Genomic DNA, 17,732 nt, shown 5'->3' with positions numbered 1-17,732 from the left:
ACTGGTGCTCAGTTTCAGTTTATATCACGAAAAACAAAAATGATCCAAAAAAAGAGGTATAGAAGGCATAACATGTTTTCCTTAAGCCATGTTGCCTTAGTGCAAAAACTTAAGGCACAGCCATTAAATCTTTCAGCCATATGGCTATATTCAGCCATTACAGCCTACTGTATTGGCTATATTCATTATCAAAATAAGTTGCTTTGGGTGCTGCCTTGTTTGTGGGATGAGAGCTCTCCAAAGGTACCAGCTGGCTAAAAATAATTGCTGTGGCTCTATACCACCACCTCTGCATGTGTGCAGCAACCAATTCAGCAAGCAGGGTTATTTTTTGAAGGAATATGCTTGCCCGGTTTTCAGGATCTTGGGCTGTTTGAGAAATACGACAGCATTGATTGCCTCCTGTCACTGCTTTTCAAGGGACCATATTTAGCCCAGTATCTCATCTCTGGCAAAGGGCTGAGTTTTGCTAAACAGTGCTGTGCTCTACCCTGGAGAGAGATGCTTGTCAGGAGCACCTTTATTTTACTTAGTTGTTGTGTTTGTGGCACTTAAATCCAAAAGGGTGGGGTTTTTTTTTTAAAATTATCACCATATAATTGGAAAAGAGCCTTCCTATTTTCAGTTTCAAAAGTTCTATATAAATACAGCACCACTAGCCTTAACTTCAAATAACAATTCAAGTACTCTTCACACGAATGGGCTGGATGGAGGAAGTGTTCTTCTGTTCAATATGCTCATACGTAATATCATCAAACAGCATACTGATTTAAATATTAACCTCTCATTTAACACTTATCTACAACTTCAACCAATGCTTTTAGTAATACTGCCCTTTTCAAGAAAAAAAATTCTGGGCATTAATCCAAAACCTCAGGTCAAAGTTAATGGAGTCAACATTGACCAGTGATTCATAAGGAGTGAATCACAACGCCCGGCAAGAGGGGATTGCACTCTAAAGCAAATATGTTGCAATTTTGTTCCTTCAGCCTCGCCACAGCCTTCCTCTTTAAATTACTTCTCCGCCTCGTTGAACACTGTCACACACAGAGGTATCCACAGGCACAGGCAGGTGCTCTATTTTAGGTTCATCACTGAAGCGTTTTTCCCCCTTCACTGTGAAGGCATCACAAATAACTGAGTATTTGATGCCTGGAGTGTTCAACTAAAGCTATTAAAAGCATTTTACCTTCTTGCCTGTGCAACAGCTACCCTCCGATTTTTAGATGCCTCAACATGATGTGCTGGTCTCAGGAAGATTCATTTGGAGGGACGGGTGAGCACAGATTCACACCCAAACTGCAGCACGTGCACCAAGAGTCCTGTGAAAGATTGACCGGACCCAGGGCTCGCTGGTGCCCCTCGGAGCCACGCTAACCACTTCCCTTCGTGTCACACGTATTTACTGTAAAGGCGCCAGCCGTCCCTCATGTGACAGAGCCCACAAGTGCCCGTTTGTTCTTTCCTGCGTTGTGCAATTTCTTGAATTGCATCAGAGGAAACGATGGTTTGGCAGAGCCAAGAGGCAGCGCAGGAGGAGCCGGGCCCCCCGCGCCCGGAGGGACGCAGCCGCCGTGCTTCCCCCCAGCCTAGGGCTCAGCTCTCTCCCACTGAACACCAATGCCTGTTTTGAGGGGAAATACATCAAGGTATTTCATGCGTGTGTTACCATTGTCCAACATTTCTAACTTCTGCGAAAGTATTTAATATTTTTTCCCAAGCAGACAAACAGTGATGTGATTTTATTTATAATATTTCCTTCACAATTTTGTAGACAGAGGAAGAATCTTCTCCCAGCAGAGAAGGACGTGCTTTGCTTTCCCATGATCCGTGTATGCAGGAGGTGCCTTGTACTCATGGTTTGATTTTTTTTGTTCATTTAGTGATACGCTCTTCCAACCACATTGATAGCTTAGTTTGGACATATAAAGTCACTTTTAATAAGATAAACATAAATGTTAAACAATTCACATCAAGCCACCATCTGGTCCCCGATGGAAATTTTCATGTTTTAGATTTACATATCAGCATTTGCCATCTGGGCAGAGTCTGTTATACATTTTATGAGAAAATCTCTGACTACATTGGAAAGTTTGACAATTAACTCTTATTGCTCCTAAGCAAACGCGTTTGCAGCAGGGTAAACAACGGCAAGAAAACCTGTTTTCATCTTATTTTCATAGACTGACTTTTGTGCTTTAAACAACATGCTAATCTTTTGTTTCATCCCTGTTTGGTTTGTCTGACTGGTTTTGGGTCTGTTTGGAATATAAACCACTTACAGGTAGCATCGGTAAAGTGGAAACAGCCAGTGGCCCAAGTGTCAGCAGAGAAACAATCTCAGAAAGTGCTCTCAGGACTTTCAGCCCATTATTAGCTACCCCCTTAATACAGAGCACATCTGTGGGCTTTGCGCATTTACTTCTTAAAGTCCTTTTGGCACATGAATTGGGATAGCATTAGCAGTACCTCTTAGCAGACAAGGGTTTTTCTTTCCCATGATCAACTAGCACCAAACTCCAAGAGAGAAGATTTCGCATGCCAGCATGAATAAATGGAAGAACAACAGAATGAACAGATATTGCATCCAGCTGGGGAGCTCAGACAGGAACCCCACAAAGCAGCAGGAAAACACTCCTACAGCTTATTCACAGAAAGAGAACTCACAAAGTATCCCCCAATTCCTATTTGCTTTCCAGAAAGTTAAAGGAATGAACAAAAAGCACCTTAAATTTTTGCTGTATTCAAAAATACGTGTGGGAAGTGAAGATCAAGGACCTGAGATACTCCCAGAATGAAAGGGAGGGCATGAAGTAGCAAAGCACGTGCAAGAGAAGGAGCTGGAAGCATCCTACCACTCAAGAAAAGCACAGGCTGTGGAAGCAACAGCTGAACGTCTTCCCCTCATTACCCTCAGGATGGACTGATTTTGTTCAAGCAAGTTTTAAGAATGATTTACAAATCATTCAATGTTTTTGGATGGTCTCTGAAACCACCAAAAGTTGTGGTTTGTTTTCTAAATCTTTTTCAAGGTAAGTTACTTATTTAATTACAACTCATAATTACAGAAAAAAAATCCTGGACACATAAGCCTCATGCTTCAGAGAAAGCACAGAAAGCAGATAAAGGTAGCTCACACCATAACTTTTTAGAAACAATTGAGTTTTGAAAGCTGACCCATAATTTTCAACGCCTTACAACTGGAAATTGAAGAACAAAAGTTAACTCAAGAATGTGGAAGGGGCAGTGAGGACATGAAAAATTTGAACGAGCAGTGGCCCTTATGAGAAGAATAGGGAAAAGGAAATGGCAGAAGGTGTTTATGTTGGAGAGCAGAGGGGTACAACAGCAGTTTTAGATGTCTGGATTTAGGATTTGGAAAGGTGACAGAACAGACAGCTGTCAAACAAAGCCACGTGACAGCAACCTGTGATTTGTGAATGCACAAGGTCAAATCCCTGACTGCCCCAAGGAGCTCCCTGCTGTCCCACATTCTTCACCAAGACCTTCCAGGCAATCTAGGAGGAAACAGGGTGCTTGGGTGGGTGTGAGGGTGTGTCTTGTTTTCTTTCATACCTGTGCCACTTACTGCTGATGTGACCGGACTGACACTAAACCAGCCTGCTTCTGCTTTTTGGTGCCCATTTGCTCTTCCTGGCCCTAAAGAGTCTTTGGATGCCCGATATCTTGGTCTACAAACTATTTTTGAGCCCTGGAAGGCTAACTTACCTGAAAAAGGACTCTAAAAGGGTTGGAAAGCTTTAGCTTTAAAGAACTGATGTAACAGAATTTCCACTCCATGTCTACATAAATAAGCTTGTTGAAAAATGCTGACTATGTGTCTTGGGACATTCTTCTGCTCCAAGAGAGACACATGAGGTAAGATCAGTCCCTGAAATGTGTTTTGTAGACAAATTTCATTTTGTTACTGAAGAAGGAAACCTCTAGAATGCTTTGCCAGGCCAGGAACAGAAGTCATCCTGATATTTCGTTAGCTAAGTGTTTAGCCTGTTTTCTCCTAACATATATCTCTCATTTCAGACTGTACCTCCCATTGTATTCCAGCAGGCTCTCCTAATAAATGATAAATTGTCAGGATCTACTCTTATAAATTAGATTAGTTGAAAAACTCCTTGGCTGGATTGTCCAACATTCTTCGGGAAGTTTCACTACAAGCCTTGTCTGGGCATTATTCTGACAAAACGGGGAGAGGCTCTGGCTTGCTGGAAGGACGATCTTCCCCTACAACTGCAATTCTGGACACTACCCACCCACTCTCCCAACCCTCACTCCAGAAATAACTCTTCAGAGGCGGATGATTTACATATTTCACCTGAAGCGTCATCTTCTAGGAATGGGATCAACAAAGCCTACAACTATAAGATCTGTACAGCTCCCAACATGATGGTTTTCCCATATGATACACCCTATGGCAAGCAAGTTTCCAAACTGCCAGGGAAAACACATACCTCATATATTCTCCAGTAATAGTGAAAAGACAGGTTTCTTTAAGCCTGAAGAATAGAAAATGAGCAAGAATGTAACTGCAATAAAGAACAGCCGTTGTAGGCTGTTTATGGTCATTAATGTACTAACTTCATTCCAACTCCAAAAGCTGCAATTTATATCCTAATGCTAACGGTAGAGCAAGACCACAGCAGGTAAAGAAAAACACCCTCATCAGACAGACAGCAAAGAGAAGGAAAATGAGGGACATAGTTTACTACTTCTCTTTCACAACAGTTTTCTCTTTTTTCTGCAAAATCAATCAATCCTCACCTTCGTGCCACTCCTTTAAAATACTGAATGTGAGTGAGAGCCTCACAGCATTCCCTTCCAGCCTGGGGCACAGCAGCACAAGCAACATTCTCCTTACTGGCTCATTCATCTCTGGAGTCAGAAATACATACATATATCCTTTTCCCACCACATTCGGTCTGCCTTGAGGTGACCACTTCTGGTACAACAGATCAGGGGATTCTTGCTCAGTGCTGCAGATCTTTTTGCAGAAGATTGTTTGGTGCTCTATCTCAGACACTCCAGATGTAGCTGTGTTTTTCTAAATTGTTTATTCAATATGTGTTTTAGAAGGTAGCTTTAAAATAACAGAGTTTAATACAGAGTATGTGATTTCCAGGGGCTGAATGGTTCCAACCCTGATCCTGCCTCAACATCTTAAAATAAAAAAAATGGGGCGGGGAAGCTAAAACCCACTGTCTCGTTTGCATGGCTTACAGAAAGCAAAATCTTAAACCTGACATTGGTACTTATTTTCTTTGTACAATATCTGATTTTTCAAAAGTTATTCTCTAGTATTCATGGCCAAATCTGTCATGCATTGTATATCTGCTCCAAATTCCCCTATTTCTGCCTTAGCCTAAAGGAAAAGAGTGAGGTCTACTGTGGTGAGCTGATGAGAATGAACTTTTCTTGAACAAACTTAACTATGCCCATATTTACAAGCACTCCACTGGCTGCTAAGCAAAAACCAAAAATGGTCATGGGTGTCATCCTGCTTCTTCAAACTCAGTCTTAAATGCCAGAGTGCTTTCTGGAACATCAGTATCTAAAGCAATGAATCTTACATGTTTTCAGAGCTTTGTGTTTCAGTGAGATGGGTTCCATTCTTTCCTTTTCCCTTTTAGGTCTTACTCATATTGTGTTAATCTAAGTTTCACTTTTGCGTAGTGTATTTGGCTGGTATAAAAGTGTGGTGGTCCTTTCTACTTAAATTCTGAATCCCTCTTTCAGCTTAACAGAGCCATTTACTTGCTACTTCTTTACTCTATCTTGCATCAGCAGCGTTACAAAATGATTAAGTAAATAAGCACACAAAGTATGTATTCAGGTTACAATCTAATACACAAGTTGCATAACAAAATTGGGAGGCTGGCAAAAATAAGGGATTGTTTTATAGAACTGTCTGTTTGTTTTTACATGCTTGATACATCAACAAAAATCCACTGTGTTGCCTCAGCAAGTAAACTGAGTGGTTCTGTTGTGGCTGACTTTCTAGCTGTTGTCTAATCACCGTGTAACTCCACTTTGAAAGGTATTCAAACAGCAGCCATCTCAGAGAGAAGTCCTTTTCAGGAAAAGCTGATACTAATGGCTTTATTTGTGTTTGGGTTTTTTTTCTTCCCAAGTCAAAACTGCATCATAAAAAAACTGGCATTTATTGGATTTTGTCATTTATACAACAAAAAAATCCTTACCCTACATGTAAACAAATAATATAAAAAATACACAGCATCTGAAAATACTGCTGACCTTTTAACCACAGGAATACAAAAGCCTTTGTGTCCCAATTCATTTTATATATTGAACCTACAGTACTGGAAAATTATTACCTGTTAAATTATTTTCTTCAAGCTATCCTGCTGCACCCAGCCAGGCATGTACTGTGTGCGGACATTGCCACAGGCTACTCATTAGTTTATCTACAAGAGGATTTGTTTATAATAATGGCTCAGTCATCTGGGAAACACAATCCAGTCGAACTATAGCACGCTCTTATGTCCAATGAAACAAATCAGGAAGCAAGAAAAGATGAACACAGAAATAGAGAAAAGAACCTAACAAAACTGGAACCAATGTATGTATGAGGTTATAACCCAAGCTTAGTACAACCTATTAGCCACTAGTTTGATTTCATCCGAATGACATGCTTTTAGAAAAGTGTGTTTCAAACCAAACATGAAAACAGTGTGTTTGTGAGTCAAAATATTCTCCGGGATTACTTAGAATCTTTCTTGTACTACGTATTTTCACTGCACCGGTATCTTCCTGTAAAGCCCCCATTTGTAGCTGTCATTTTGCTGATGGCTGGGCAAGTTATGGGGACAGGCACCAGATGGGTCATTACAGCTGCACAACAGCCTGGATGTGGAAACAGTGTGCTCTAGTATTACAAGCAGCATATCTCACCAAATTTCACTTCACTGATCTCAAGCAATTTACTTTTTTGTTGTTGTTTGTGGGCCAAACTACAATGGCAACAGGAATATCTGTGTGGGTTAGAAAGCAATGAGTTTCACCAACTGTACTGCCCGCACACATCCACCAGCCCTCCTTCACTAACACAGACATCTACTCCACAAGGCTGCATCAAGGAAATTCTTCCACCCTTCCAAGCTGAGCAGACAAAGAAAGAGTGAGTATACCTTTGAACTCAGAACTTGCCACACAAACACCACCTCAGCCTAGCAGTACTAGCCTAAGACTAGACGCTTAAGAATACGGTTACATTGCAGGGAATACAGCTTGCTCCAGGGGTGGTCAGCTGTGATGTGCTCTGTACACATCAGCCCACATCTGGCAGAGTATGTAGGTGCTTACCTCCCACTGTAGTTTGTGGAGCACAGCTGTTAAATACCTTTGTGGATCAGTCTTGCAATTAATGTGCGCTTTTCATATACATAGTTTATATAGATAATGCTGGGAATTTAGTGTCAGCGCACCGGTTTGAATAAATAAGCAGGGTCAAATTTTTTTTTCAGTGTTCAACTTCAAATACACTTGGAAAGGTTATTTAGTTTCTACAAAGAAAAAAAAAAACAAACCAGAAAAGAGGCCGAAAATACATTGCTGTTCAACTGCTCACCACTGGACAGTACAGGATCATCACAGATTTGAGGAAGGGAGGCCCGGTCTGGCAAATTTTTGCTGTGGTGACACAATCTTTCCAAACAAGTAATTCATGGTTAAATGGTTTATTTGACACCGTGCACAGCCTTCATTAGTGACGTACTACAGAAAAGCTTCAGTAAATAACAATTCCATTCAACTGTGCAGTGATGACCAAAAATGCTCTCCCTAAATTTACATGAAACATCAAAAATCGTTATTTAATTTGCATGAAAGGAGTTAGTATAGCTTTTCCCCTTCCTCCAGCCACACCAAGATACATGATGAGAGTTGTTTTTCCACAGAATGAGGCAAGGATAGATTTTACTCATTTTCTTAAGCACTTGTAATTTACATATTTCTCAGCAAAAAACAATCCCCTAAAAGCCATCAACCCCCACAAATGTTTCAGGAAGCTCTTCCACTTGAAGGTCCTGCAAAGTCAAATAACTAAACCAGAGAGCTCAAGAAGGGCCAACACGTCAGGTGTCCACATGCCAATTTATTGGGTTTGTACACAATGACAGCTTTTGCTTAAAAAAGGTAAACCCACTGAGGAACTGAACAACACTGTGTACAAAAATAAAGCTTTGTTTCTGTGTGGTGCAATCCAGCTCTCACTTTTTGAAGTACTCAAATTTATAAATTCTGAAAGCAAAAGGAGCCAATTCATCTTCCAAGGCATGAACCAGAGCAGGTAAATGGTTTTATACCTCTTACCAAATTATATAAAAGCAGTAATTCGTGATATCCTCAAAAGAACAACAAAAACCCCAAAACTCAACCATCAATAGTTGTGTCCTTCCATCCAAATCAAGAGCCTCCACTGCCCACCACTTTCCTTGGGGCTTCCCTGTCTGTCCCCTTGGAGGACACAGGAGGCTCACAGCCTGCACAGCTGATTCCCACAGGGATGCCTCTTTCAGCCTTCTGATTAAATGGGCAAGATGTACCTAAGAAATCAAGGCAGAGGCCAATCCCGGACGCGTGTCCCCTCACACACTCAACCAGCACCTGATGGCCAAAACAAGACTGTTTACCACAAATAATAAACATGTCAATATACCTCCTCCATCTGTAAGCAAACATATTCCAGGCATGTTAAGAAGGTTAACAAACATTAAATATTGAGGGGGAGGCTATCTAGTTTGTGAGTATATTACAGTACAGTATATTTAGCAGACTGTTTCCAAAATCAGCATTTACAGCTCATTTTTCTAGTAGAAGCCATTACAGAAGGCTTGATTGCTTTCCAAATGTAATTAGAATCAATTTGTTGAGTAAAAAAGGTAAGATGATCAGTTGTAAAATACGAAAATACAGAATGCAAAGAAAATGTCAGGTTTGGATCTTAAACAGTTTTCTGCCTTTGACCAAAACACTACTTCCTTATGCCTCAGTAAATACTTGGAAAAAAATCAGATTATAGCTAATTACCAGTAAAAATGGCAAGATTCTAAAATTTCTCTATAGCACAGTTAATTCAGACAATGACAGACAGAGATCTTGTTAGGTAAATCACTACTCACAGAGTCAGCTATGAACTGTTCATTCTGTCATTACTACCTGCATTTTATAAGACCTTGTTCACCATCGCTGCCACATACACACACAATTTATCAAAAACTCTCATCCCAAGCTTCATTTTGAATTTAAAATAATTCTATGGCTCTGACCTTAGTAATAGTGTTTTTCAGAATAATTTAAAGCACTCCATTAACAGTTTCATTATTTAAATGGCTTCCATGCTTCATTTTGCCAGCAAAAGGAAACTTCAAGAGATGAGAGATGTCTAGAGGTGTTCACACTGGTTATCAGCTGAGCAAGGATTCCTGAGAGTGGTAGCTGTGGACTAGACTCTTGAAATGGCAAATGATAAAGGATCACAAATCAAGCTGGAAAGTGTTCCATGGAAATACAACATTCCACTGAGTCACAATAATTTATACTAGTTGAAGAACTGATCTAATAATATTCTAGTTCAAATACTAAAACCACATTAGAAAGCACAGTATCAGCAGTTACAGTGCTGCGATTCTCTGTTACAGCATACACAGCTATTAGGCACCTAAACATGATGTGCATTTCCATAGCCAAAGAATTCAATTTAAATAATTTGGAAGACCACCTGTCACAAGTTATGACTTAGTTTCAAATATAGTTCTGGTTTTTCATATTACACTATTTTAATAGTACCATATTTGTTACTGAAGTACTTCCATTTTCATCCTTAGCTATCTTAAATCCTACTTGTTTCAAAAGTTTACTTAGGTTTGATTTATTTTACAAATATCAATGGGAGAACCTTCCAGAAATTCCTCATCTGACACAGATCTGCTCAAGACCCATCTACAGCAGAAAAAACGTGCAAATATAATTCAATGTTATAAAACAGAAAATAAGTCTGTGCATCTTGTGTCAAATAATTCACAGAAGAGTGCACCAGAGTCTACAGTACGCTTGTCCCAAGGACACTTAATGACTAGATTATCTGCACCGGTGCATACGTATCAGTCACTACTTCTGTGATACCAGCGAAGACAAGCGTTAGTGTAACAAGCTGGGGCAGAATACTCCCACTGACACATCTTGGATGACCTCTGCCGCTGAAGTCTCCATGTTCTCCTTTCAGCCATGAAGCTTCTGAAGAGTGTTACCCATCTGAGCTGAGCTGCACCAACCTTCAGAGCTGCCCACTCACCCCTGCCACCCTCTTTTGGCCCACCATTTTATTACCCAGCTGACTGCAGAACATGCTATCTGGTCGCATAACTGCATGCAATCTAACTGGAAATACCCCATTGTAGGACAAAATTCAGCCTTCTTACCCAACAGCACACAACCCAAGCAAACAGTTCCTGAAGACAGAAAGAAGAAGTGACTGAGCTTCCAGGCCCAGGCGCCACAAAACACAAATGCCAGCGGTGGAGCAGACAGAAAACTGGCCACCTTCCATGGGAGCAGGCAGCATTCAGGGTGGCAGACCGGCATTGACTGCATGCTGCCTGGGAATTCTGAATGGGGACCTTCCACCAGCCCAAGCAGCACAGTAATTGCTCCACTCTAATTATAGCCATAAGTAAGGAGGTACTAATTTTACCACACGGGTTCAAACAAACAAGACCCCCCAGGATCTTTCTATCACAGCTTTATGGCTAAATGGTGGTGATGACCTGAGCAGGAAGCAAACCAAAGTCACAGCAGCTTTTCACATAGCTCACCTGCAGAAGTCACTGCTTCAACATATAGTGGGCATTAATTTCAAACACAGCAAACAGGCACACCCTTAATCATAAAACAAACCTCTTCTCAAAGGCAGGCTATCAACCAAGATCCTTCTCAGTCAATTTCTCAAGCATGCAAACTTTGTTTTGCAAACAGTCTCCAGGAGTGGGTTTTTTTATGCTTATGAGACAGCACATAAAACCAACACAGAAAACAGCAATAAAACTTTGAAACTGCAAGACAGAGGGGGGACAAGGAGGGAAAAGTTGATATCTTTATGTTTCATAGTCATACAGAAGATACTTCCTTAAAAGGTTTGAAATACATGGTTTCAAACTGGTCTTACATAACTTGTTGCTGCAACATCAAACTTAAAGGAACTTTCTTTTCCTTTCTCTTCTCTTTTTTAATTGCATTGCTCGTAACAATACTGCAGAAGTTGGACTAAAAGTCTTAAGACTCTGCAAGACAAGTACAAGGTTGGGTGGTCTCAACTCCCTCAGTACTGCAATAGCATCAACAACAAAGACATACGTCTTGAAACAGTTTAGTTTAACTGTAAAGATAGGAAACGTTAATAGTCATTCACAGCACCTTCAAAATAACTTTGCTAAAAATAAACAGTTTTTTTTATATTCCTCCTTCCCAGTATAAAAACTGCAGCTAATCAGGCCAAAAATCAGAAACCTAAACTGACATAATGAAAAACTTCAACCAGATCTGTAGTATATAAATTGCACCCATGTAAATATTACTTCTAAGCTATAACCATCCTGCTACAGTCTTGCCAATTACTACTCGAGCTAGGGATCAGTAACATACCACGGAGCAGCAGTGATACTCTGCTGGTAAAACAATGCTAACTTAACTGAGTTATTAATACTCTTATTAACTCCTCTTGGCTTTCCATCATCTCCATGATCAGCATATCAAAACACTTGAATTAATTCTTTTAAAGTGAATACTAAAGTAGAAATTAAGAGCCAAACACAAAGCCCATGTATCAACACATAACATTAGAAAAATCAACATGTCAGTTAAAGAAAACTGAACAAATATTTTACCAAGAATTCAAACTGGCAAAAGACAGAAAACAGAAGACGCTTCATAAGATGAAGACAAATTCTCTTCTCCAAAGCAGTCAAATAATTAAACATTTTTATCTTTACTTGATGTTGTTACAGGCTGCTTGGTTATCCAAATTAATATTTAATCTATATGTATGGTGCCAAATTAATATTTAATTTAAATGTATGGTTCTGAGAGACTTTGCTTCTATTTGAAACAGGCACTGTTGGGCTATGCATGTCAAGGATAAAACTGAACTAATATTGAAACAAGAAACTCTGCTGGGGAATGTGGTTTTTTCATTTCTTTATTTTAAAAGCTGGTAAAGAAAAATTAAGAAAAAGACATATCTAAAAATCACTGAAACAAAGAAATCCTGAGACAGAGCTGTCTCTGTGTTTGCTTCAGTACTATGCTGCACAGAGCAGTGATACTGTTCTTATACTTCAGAAAAGCTTCAGTGCTGTACGATCAATTAACTTCTTGCTACAGCCAATTAATATGTGACTGTCAGTAGCTTTGCTTTTCCTGTGCAGAAAGCAGTTACTGGGTAGGAAAGATAAAAGTACACAATGCCTATCTTTACTTGAAATGTATTTGCCAGTATCTGTTTCAGAGAAGCCTTCCATGGTGTAAAGCAGTTTTATCCACCACAGATAGCGTTGCTGGCTTTGTTTCTTACTGTCTGGTTTAACTGTTTACCTTAACAAAACAAATACGCCATAAAAGTATTACTGTTGAGCAATCCTGAGCAGGATTTCAGTTCGTTGTCTATCAGTCATCCTTGGATAACACGAATTCAAAGTCATGACTTCCAACTCCTCCTACCTGACTTTTCATTGGTCTGTGTAGATACACTTGCATAGGTAGCAGATGAAGCATTTCCAAAACCAGTTAAAATAAATTATTACCAAAAAAGAACTGATCTGGCCAACGCACTGTATTCTTTTCCCTTCACTTAAAGCCGTATTCCGTAGCACAAAGGCCAACTTTGGTATAACACACTGTAACAGAAAATTGAACAGACTTCAAACCCTTTCAAGTTCTCCAGGAATGTGCTATATTAAAATAATAGGTTACTTAGGGTTGGAACGAGATGGAGGCCAAAACAAACTTTAACTAGGTGATTAACCTGGAGACTTTGGAGGACTTTTTGCTGGCTGCAGTTCAAGCACAGCAGCAGGGGATTAATATTTAATTCATGCCGACAGGTCACTGCCTAGACTTGTACCGCACTAGCCTCAGCCAACACAATCATTGCAAATACATCACACTTTCACAAATTGGCCTAATTTTAGTGAATGGTTTAGTCATTTCAAAGCTTATCTTTACAATTTCAAAGGAAAAAAAAAAAGGAAAGAAGCAGTGTTCTAGATAGAAAAATCAAACAAATCCCTTCTTTCCAGTGAAGCTCACATCCAGGCATGGGCACAGCTGGTGTCATTTGTCATCATCATCTGAACCTCCTATATTCTCTCCTTCTCCCCTAAGCTCACCCTTTTCTGGGCCTGCAATTGACTCTTTTTCACTCTCCTTTAAAAGTCTAATGCCTTCCAAAAATATTTCAATGACAGACTCTGACAGCTTTTGCTGTTTTGGGGTTTGTTGGTTCTATTGAAGGACCAAATATAACACAATTTTACAACTATATAGGGAAAAATTACATTAAAAAATAGTATGAATTGATTTTACTGAGAAAGTGAATGAACAAATATTTGGCTTAGCTCCTTCCACTTCTAGTGTTCCTCACCATCATCTCACAAAGCCCAGCATATTCCACATGTTATCTGAGATTTCTTTAACAACGTCAGTATATTCAATATGCTATTGCTACATTCATTTCCGTCAGGATCACAAAAGTAGCAAGACCTATCAAACATATTTTTCTGCTTTGCAAATTTAAGATATAGAACTTGAGGAAAAGAAACCAAAAGAAATCAAAAGGGTATTCAGGTGCAACACTACACGTAATAACCCAACTCGTTTTTAACAATATCCTTGTCCTTTGGGATTATACATAACCTGCTGCATTCAGGGTAAGTATTATACCATCTCTATTTTTTTCAATTAAAAAAAAAGAAAAAAGTAACGGACAGAGAGCCAAAATTTATTCCTGCCCATGAACATTAGTGGGAAGTGTACACAAACCTTCCTAACCACCCACACAGTGCTATAAAAATGTCTAAAGTTCTTTAAAGCACATGAGATCATCCAGCTGCCCTCTGCTTACCCTGAATGTTCTTTTTTGTCCCAGTTTGGTCTCTTTCAAGTATTTCCCAACAAACTTTCAAAGCCAAACTCTTCTCCAACTTTGAGTCCTAACCACAAATTTCTTCAAGTCAGATTTTCAGAGGCAATTAACTTCTTGAACTTCCATCAATTTCCAATATAACTGTAAATTCTTCGCACATTTTAAAGACAAGCTACAGAACCATGTTCATATGATGGATATTCACTACAATAACAATAGTATCCAATTAGCTGTTCTCCTGAAGGGATTGACACAGTCAGCTCCTATTAGTCTACATTCATCTCGGCTAAACATACCACATTGCATTACATCTACCACTGGCTTAACTGGAAGATAACCTTTTGTGAGTTTTGAAGGAAAGCAAGCTCTATCAGGGCAGCTTGATATCAATGTAAGCACAGAAGAACTGAGAGGGTAAAAATAAATGCATTTTTATGGAAATAGAGCTTATGATACTCTCTCATCTACTTCCTCCAAACTTGTCCATAATTTTAGTAGATAACATATTCAGAAACGTGGATTTTCTCTTATATTGAAATTTATCTACATACATACATAGATAAGCATATTTCTACAGATATCTTGATTAGATATTCCTATTCAACAGGGTTATTAAACCTCATTATAAAGAGACAAAAAAACCCAACCCAACCCACAAAAACAACCAACCCAAAAAACAAAGACTTGTTGCCAGGCCTGAGCACTGCACTTGTTTGTCTTTGCCTGCAGAATCTACCTCATGTGGAAATGATAGGACATTAGGGAATGAAAAATAAAGCCATTCACTTGACAATTTAATGAAGCATGTAATAAAAAAAAAAAGTATGTGTAATTCCTCGTTAAAGCCCTTTCAACTGAAAAGATCACACTAATTGAGCTGGAGACTCTTCAGGGCAGTTCTCTAGGTAGAAAACCCCTTACATTACACAGGCACTCAATTATTTGCTTACTTGGCTTTGCCAGTTGTTAGTCAGACTTCAGTCTAAGTGCAACCCACAGCTTCATTCTTTGTGTTGGGAAGTGAATTCTTTTTGCTCTCTTCTTGTTGTGAGGCTCAAAATTCAATAACTGATGAGCTTCTTCAGCTGTTTTACAAGGTTACAAGCAACCATTTCAATGACTTCAAATTTGCTGAAGAGGAGACCAGCTACTATGAGAATATCACACTTTCACAAGTGTGATTTGAAACATCTTGACACTTGTTCCGTTGCATTCTTTTCTCTTAGGTGTTCTGATGTCTGTGTTGCTAGCGTGTAATAGGCAACATCCCATTTCACCTCTGCATAGAGAGGTGCATCCCATTTCCAGACAGAGAGATACAACAAAGGAGTATTTCTTTCAAGAATACTGCAGACAACAGCACTGCTAAGTCCCACAGAAGTATGTAGCTGAAATTGGCAAGTTTATATTCTGGTTAAGGAGCTAGATTAATCCCAGTCCTTCACGTTCACCTTTACTGCTACGACAATTGCTACCAGGCACATAGAAGACTAAGAGCTTGTACTGTGTTCGCACAACTACAAGCCCTTCCCATCTGCTGGCTTGCAAAATCTGCAGGGCTAAATGAAGACTGTGTTCCCCATCTCTCATTTTGAGTGAACATTTTATGGGAAAGGGTATTTGAATTTTCCACTTAATAAATACATTTAAAACTCTACACCAAAGATGGTAATCATTTACTATCCAAAAAACACAGTGCCTTCTCAGGCTAGGTCTGCAAGAGAAGAAACCAGCAGCTGTTGAGCTCAGATAAGAAAATTGCAACAGGTGGCTTGGTAGCAAGGGTTTGACAGAGTAGGCAAACGAGTAACAAAAGCTAGGTTTGCCAGCAGAGAAGTCATGGTGGATTGGGCAAGAAGGTACAAAAGCAGGTACACAAGAATCAGTCTGTCAAGATTCTCTCAGAAACGACAGCAAAAATGCCACAGCTGGATACTATAGGCAAAAAGAAATTCACAGCGTGTTTATGTAGCACAGGCCAAAAGCCCGATTTTTGTTGCAGTATTCTCCAAGAAACTGAGGAGGCAAGGTGGAGGTCACAGACAGGCTACCCGGGGCTAGAAAAACAGATGGGCCAGGCAAAGCCATGAGTGGCCTAAGACAGAAAAGCAGCAGCATTCAATGAACAGAAAAAGATACATCCAACACTGTTAAAGAGACGTTACCTGTAGGAAGCACCCACTTATATATCCTAAAAGAAGGACAGACAACGTTAAAAAATACCTCTATTGCACAGCATATATTGTACTGACATACACTGGAAGAGCCTCAAAGCTCTTGAGTCTTAAAGCTTTAAAAGAATTAAAACAGCTCCAGATGAAGTTTCAAGTGTTACTTCTTTAAACCTAATACTTAGTTGGTAAGTGTATGTTTTCCATTTAAAAGCCCAGAAAAACATGTAATGACTATATACATTTAAAATGGAGTTCAGTTACGTTCTCAGTTATTCACCCCACTCTTGTGCAACTAGGCAACTAGTTTGCAATCCAAAAGTACTGCACTTCCCCAGGCTTTTAGAGAAGAGGCTTCGTAGCACAAGAGAATGAAACACAAATACACCCAAATACCCCTAAGCCTCCGAGAGATGTGTCTTGGAGAGCACCACCAAGACTTAGTCTCCTCCTATGTCAGAAGCCCAGAGAAGCGCTCCGGCTCAAACCCCTCCGGAGGCGTTTCCAGCGGGCAGAGGTGCGGGGGGCGCAGCCCGCGCACAGCCCCTCACCTGCGGCCCCGGCCGAGGCCAGGCCAGCCCGGTTCAGGCTCCGCAGGCTGCGTGCGAGAGGCTGGGCCAAACCCAAAGCCGCCCCAGGGAAATGCATGATTGTGCAACAGCTGCCGCTGGCCGGGCTCGGGCCGCACGCTGGCAGGGACAGGGCCCCGGCGGGGCAGCTGCCACGCGCAGCCGCGCCGCGACAGAAGGAAACCTGCGGTAACTCACCCGGTGCGGAGCGAGGGGCGCGCGGGCACGCCGGGGGCAGCGACGCGAGGCTGTCGCCTGGCGCGGGCGGCCCCTCCGGCGGCGGGCCCCTCCCCAGCCGCTCCCTCAGGGGCCGGCTCCAGCCCTCTCGCTCTCCCCGGCTCCTCCGGGCTCCTGGCCCGCCCGTGGCCGCGGAAGCGGCTCCTGGAGGCCCTGACTGACCTTTCCGCGACCGGCTCGGGCGGGAACAGGCCCGGCCCCCCCGCGGCGGGGCGGGAGGGGGGGCTGCGGGGGCCTCCGCGGCCCCGCCCCGCCCCCGCCCCCGCCGTGACTCAGCGCTTTCGCAGGGGCGGGTCGGCGCCACGTGCTCCGCCGGCCTCGTGACCGCCCGCCCCGCCCCTCGCCCCGACACCCGCCGGGGCCGGGCCCTGCGGGGGGCAGCGGGAGGTGCCGGCGACCCCCCCGCGCCCGCCCCCTCGGCCGCGCTCTCACCTGGGCGGCGGGGGGCAGCTCGATCTCCATCGCGGGGGCCGGGGGGCACGGAGAAGCCGAGTACGGTGCGGTGGCGGCTGGCCCGGCACCGCCTGCCCGCTCGCTCCAGCGCTGTTTGGGGACGGAGGCGGCCCGGGCCGGGCCGGGCCAGCG

At 41.7% G+C, this 17,732-nt stretch overlaps 1 protein-coding gene across 3 annotated transcripts in view; it reads right to left on the bottom strand.

Moving 5' to 3' along the window:
- Positions 1-17,732, bottom strand: part of NFE2L2 (NFE2 like bZIP transcription factor 2) — a 25,600-nt gene extending 7,868 nt beyond the window's left edge. Inside the window, exon 1 of one of the 3 annotated variants that reach the window (XM_068407386.1) lies at positions 17,580-17,732. In XM_068407386.1, coding sequence (XP_068263487.1) covers positions 17,580-17,609 — 30 coding nt within the window. In that variant the 5' untranslated portion in view covers positions 17,610-17,732. Of the gene's footprint in view, positions 1-15,120; positions 15,904-17,108; positions 17,348-17,579 lie in introns of those variants that run through there. The other 2 variants (XM_068407387.1, XM_068407388.1) reach the window with 2 other exon arrangements.

This window comes from Nyctibius grandis, chromosome 9 (assembly GCF_013368605.1).
Source record: "Nyctibius grandis isolate bNycGra1 chromosome 9, bNycGra1.pri, whole genome shotgun sequence".
Taxonomy (NCBI): Eukaryota; Metazoa; Chordata; class Aves; order Nyctibiiformes; family Nyctibiidae; genus Nyctibius; species Nyctibius grandis.
Note: the sequence above shows the minus strand (reverse complement) of the source record. Positions and strands in the feature narration are given on the sequence as shown.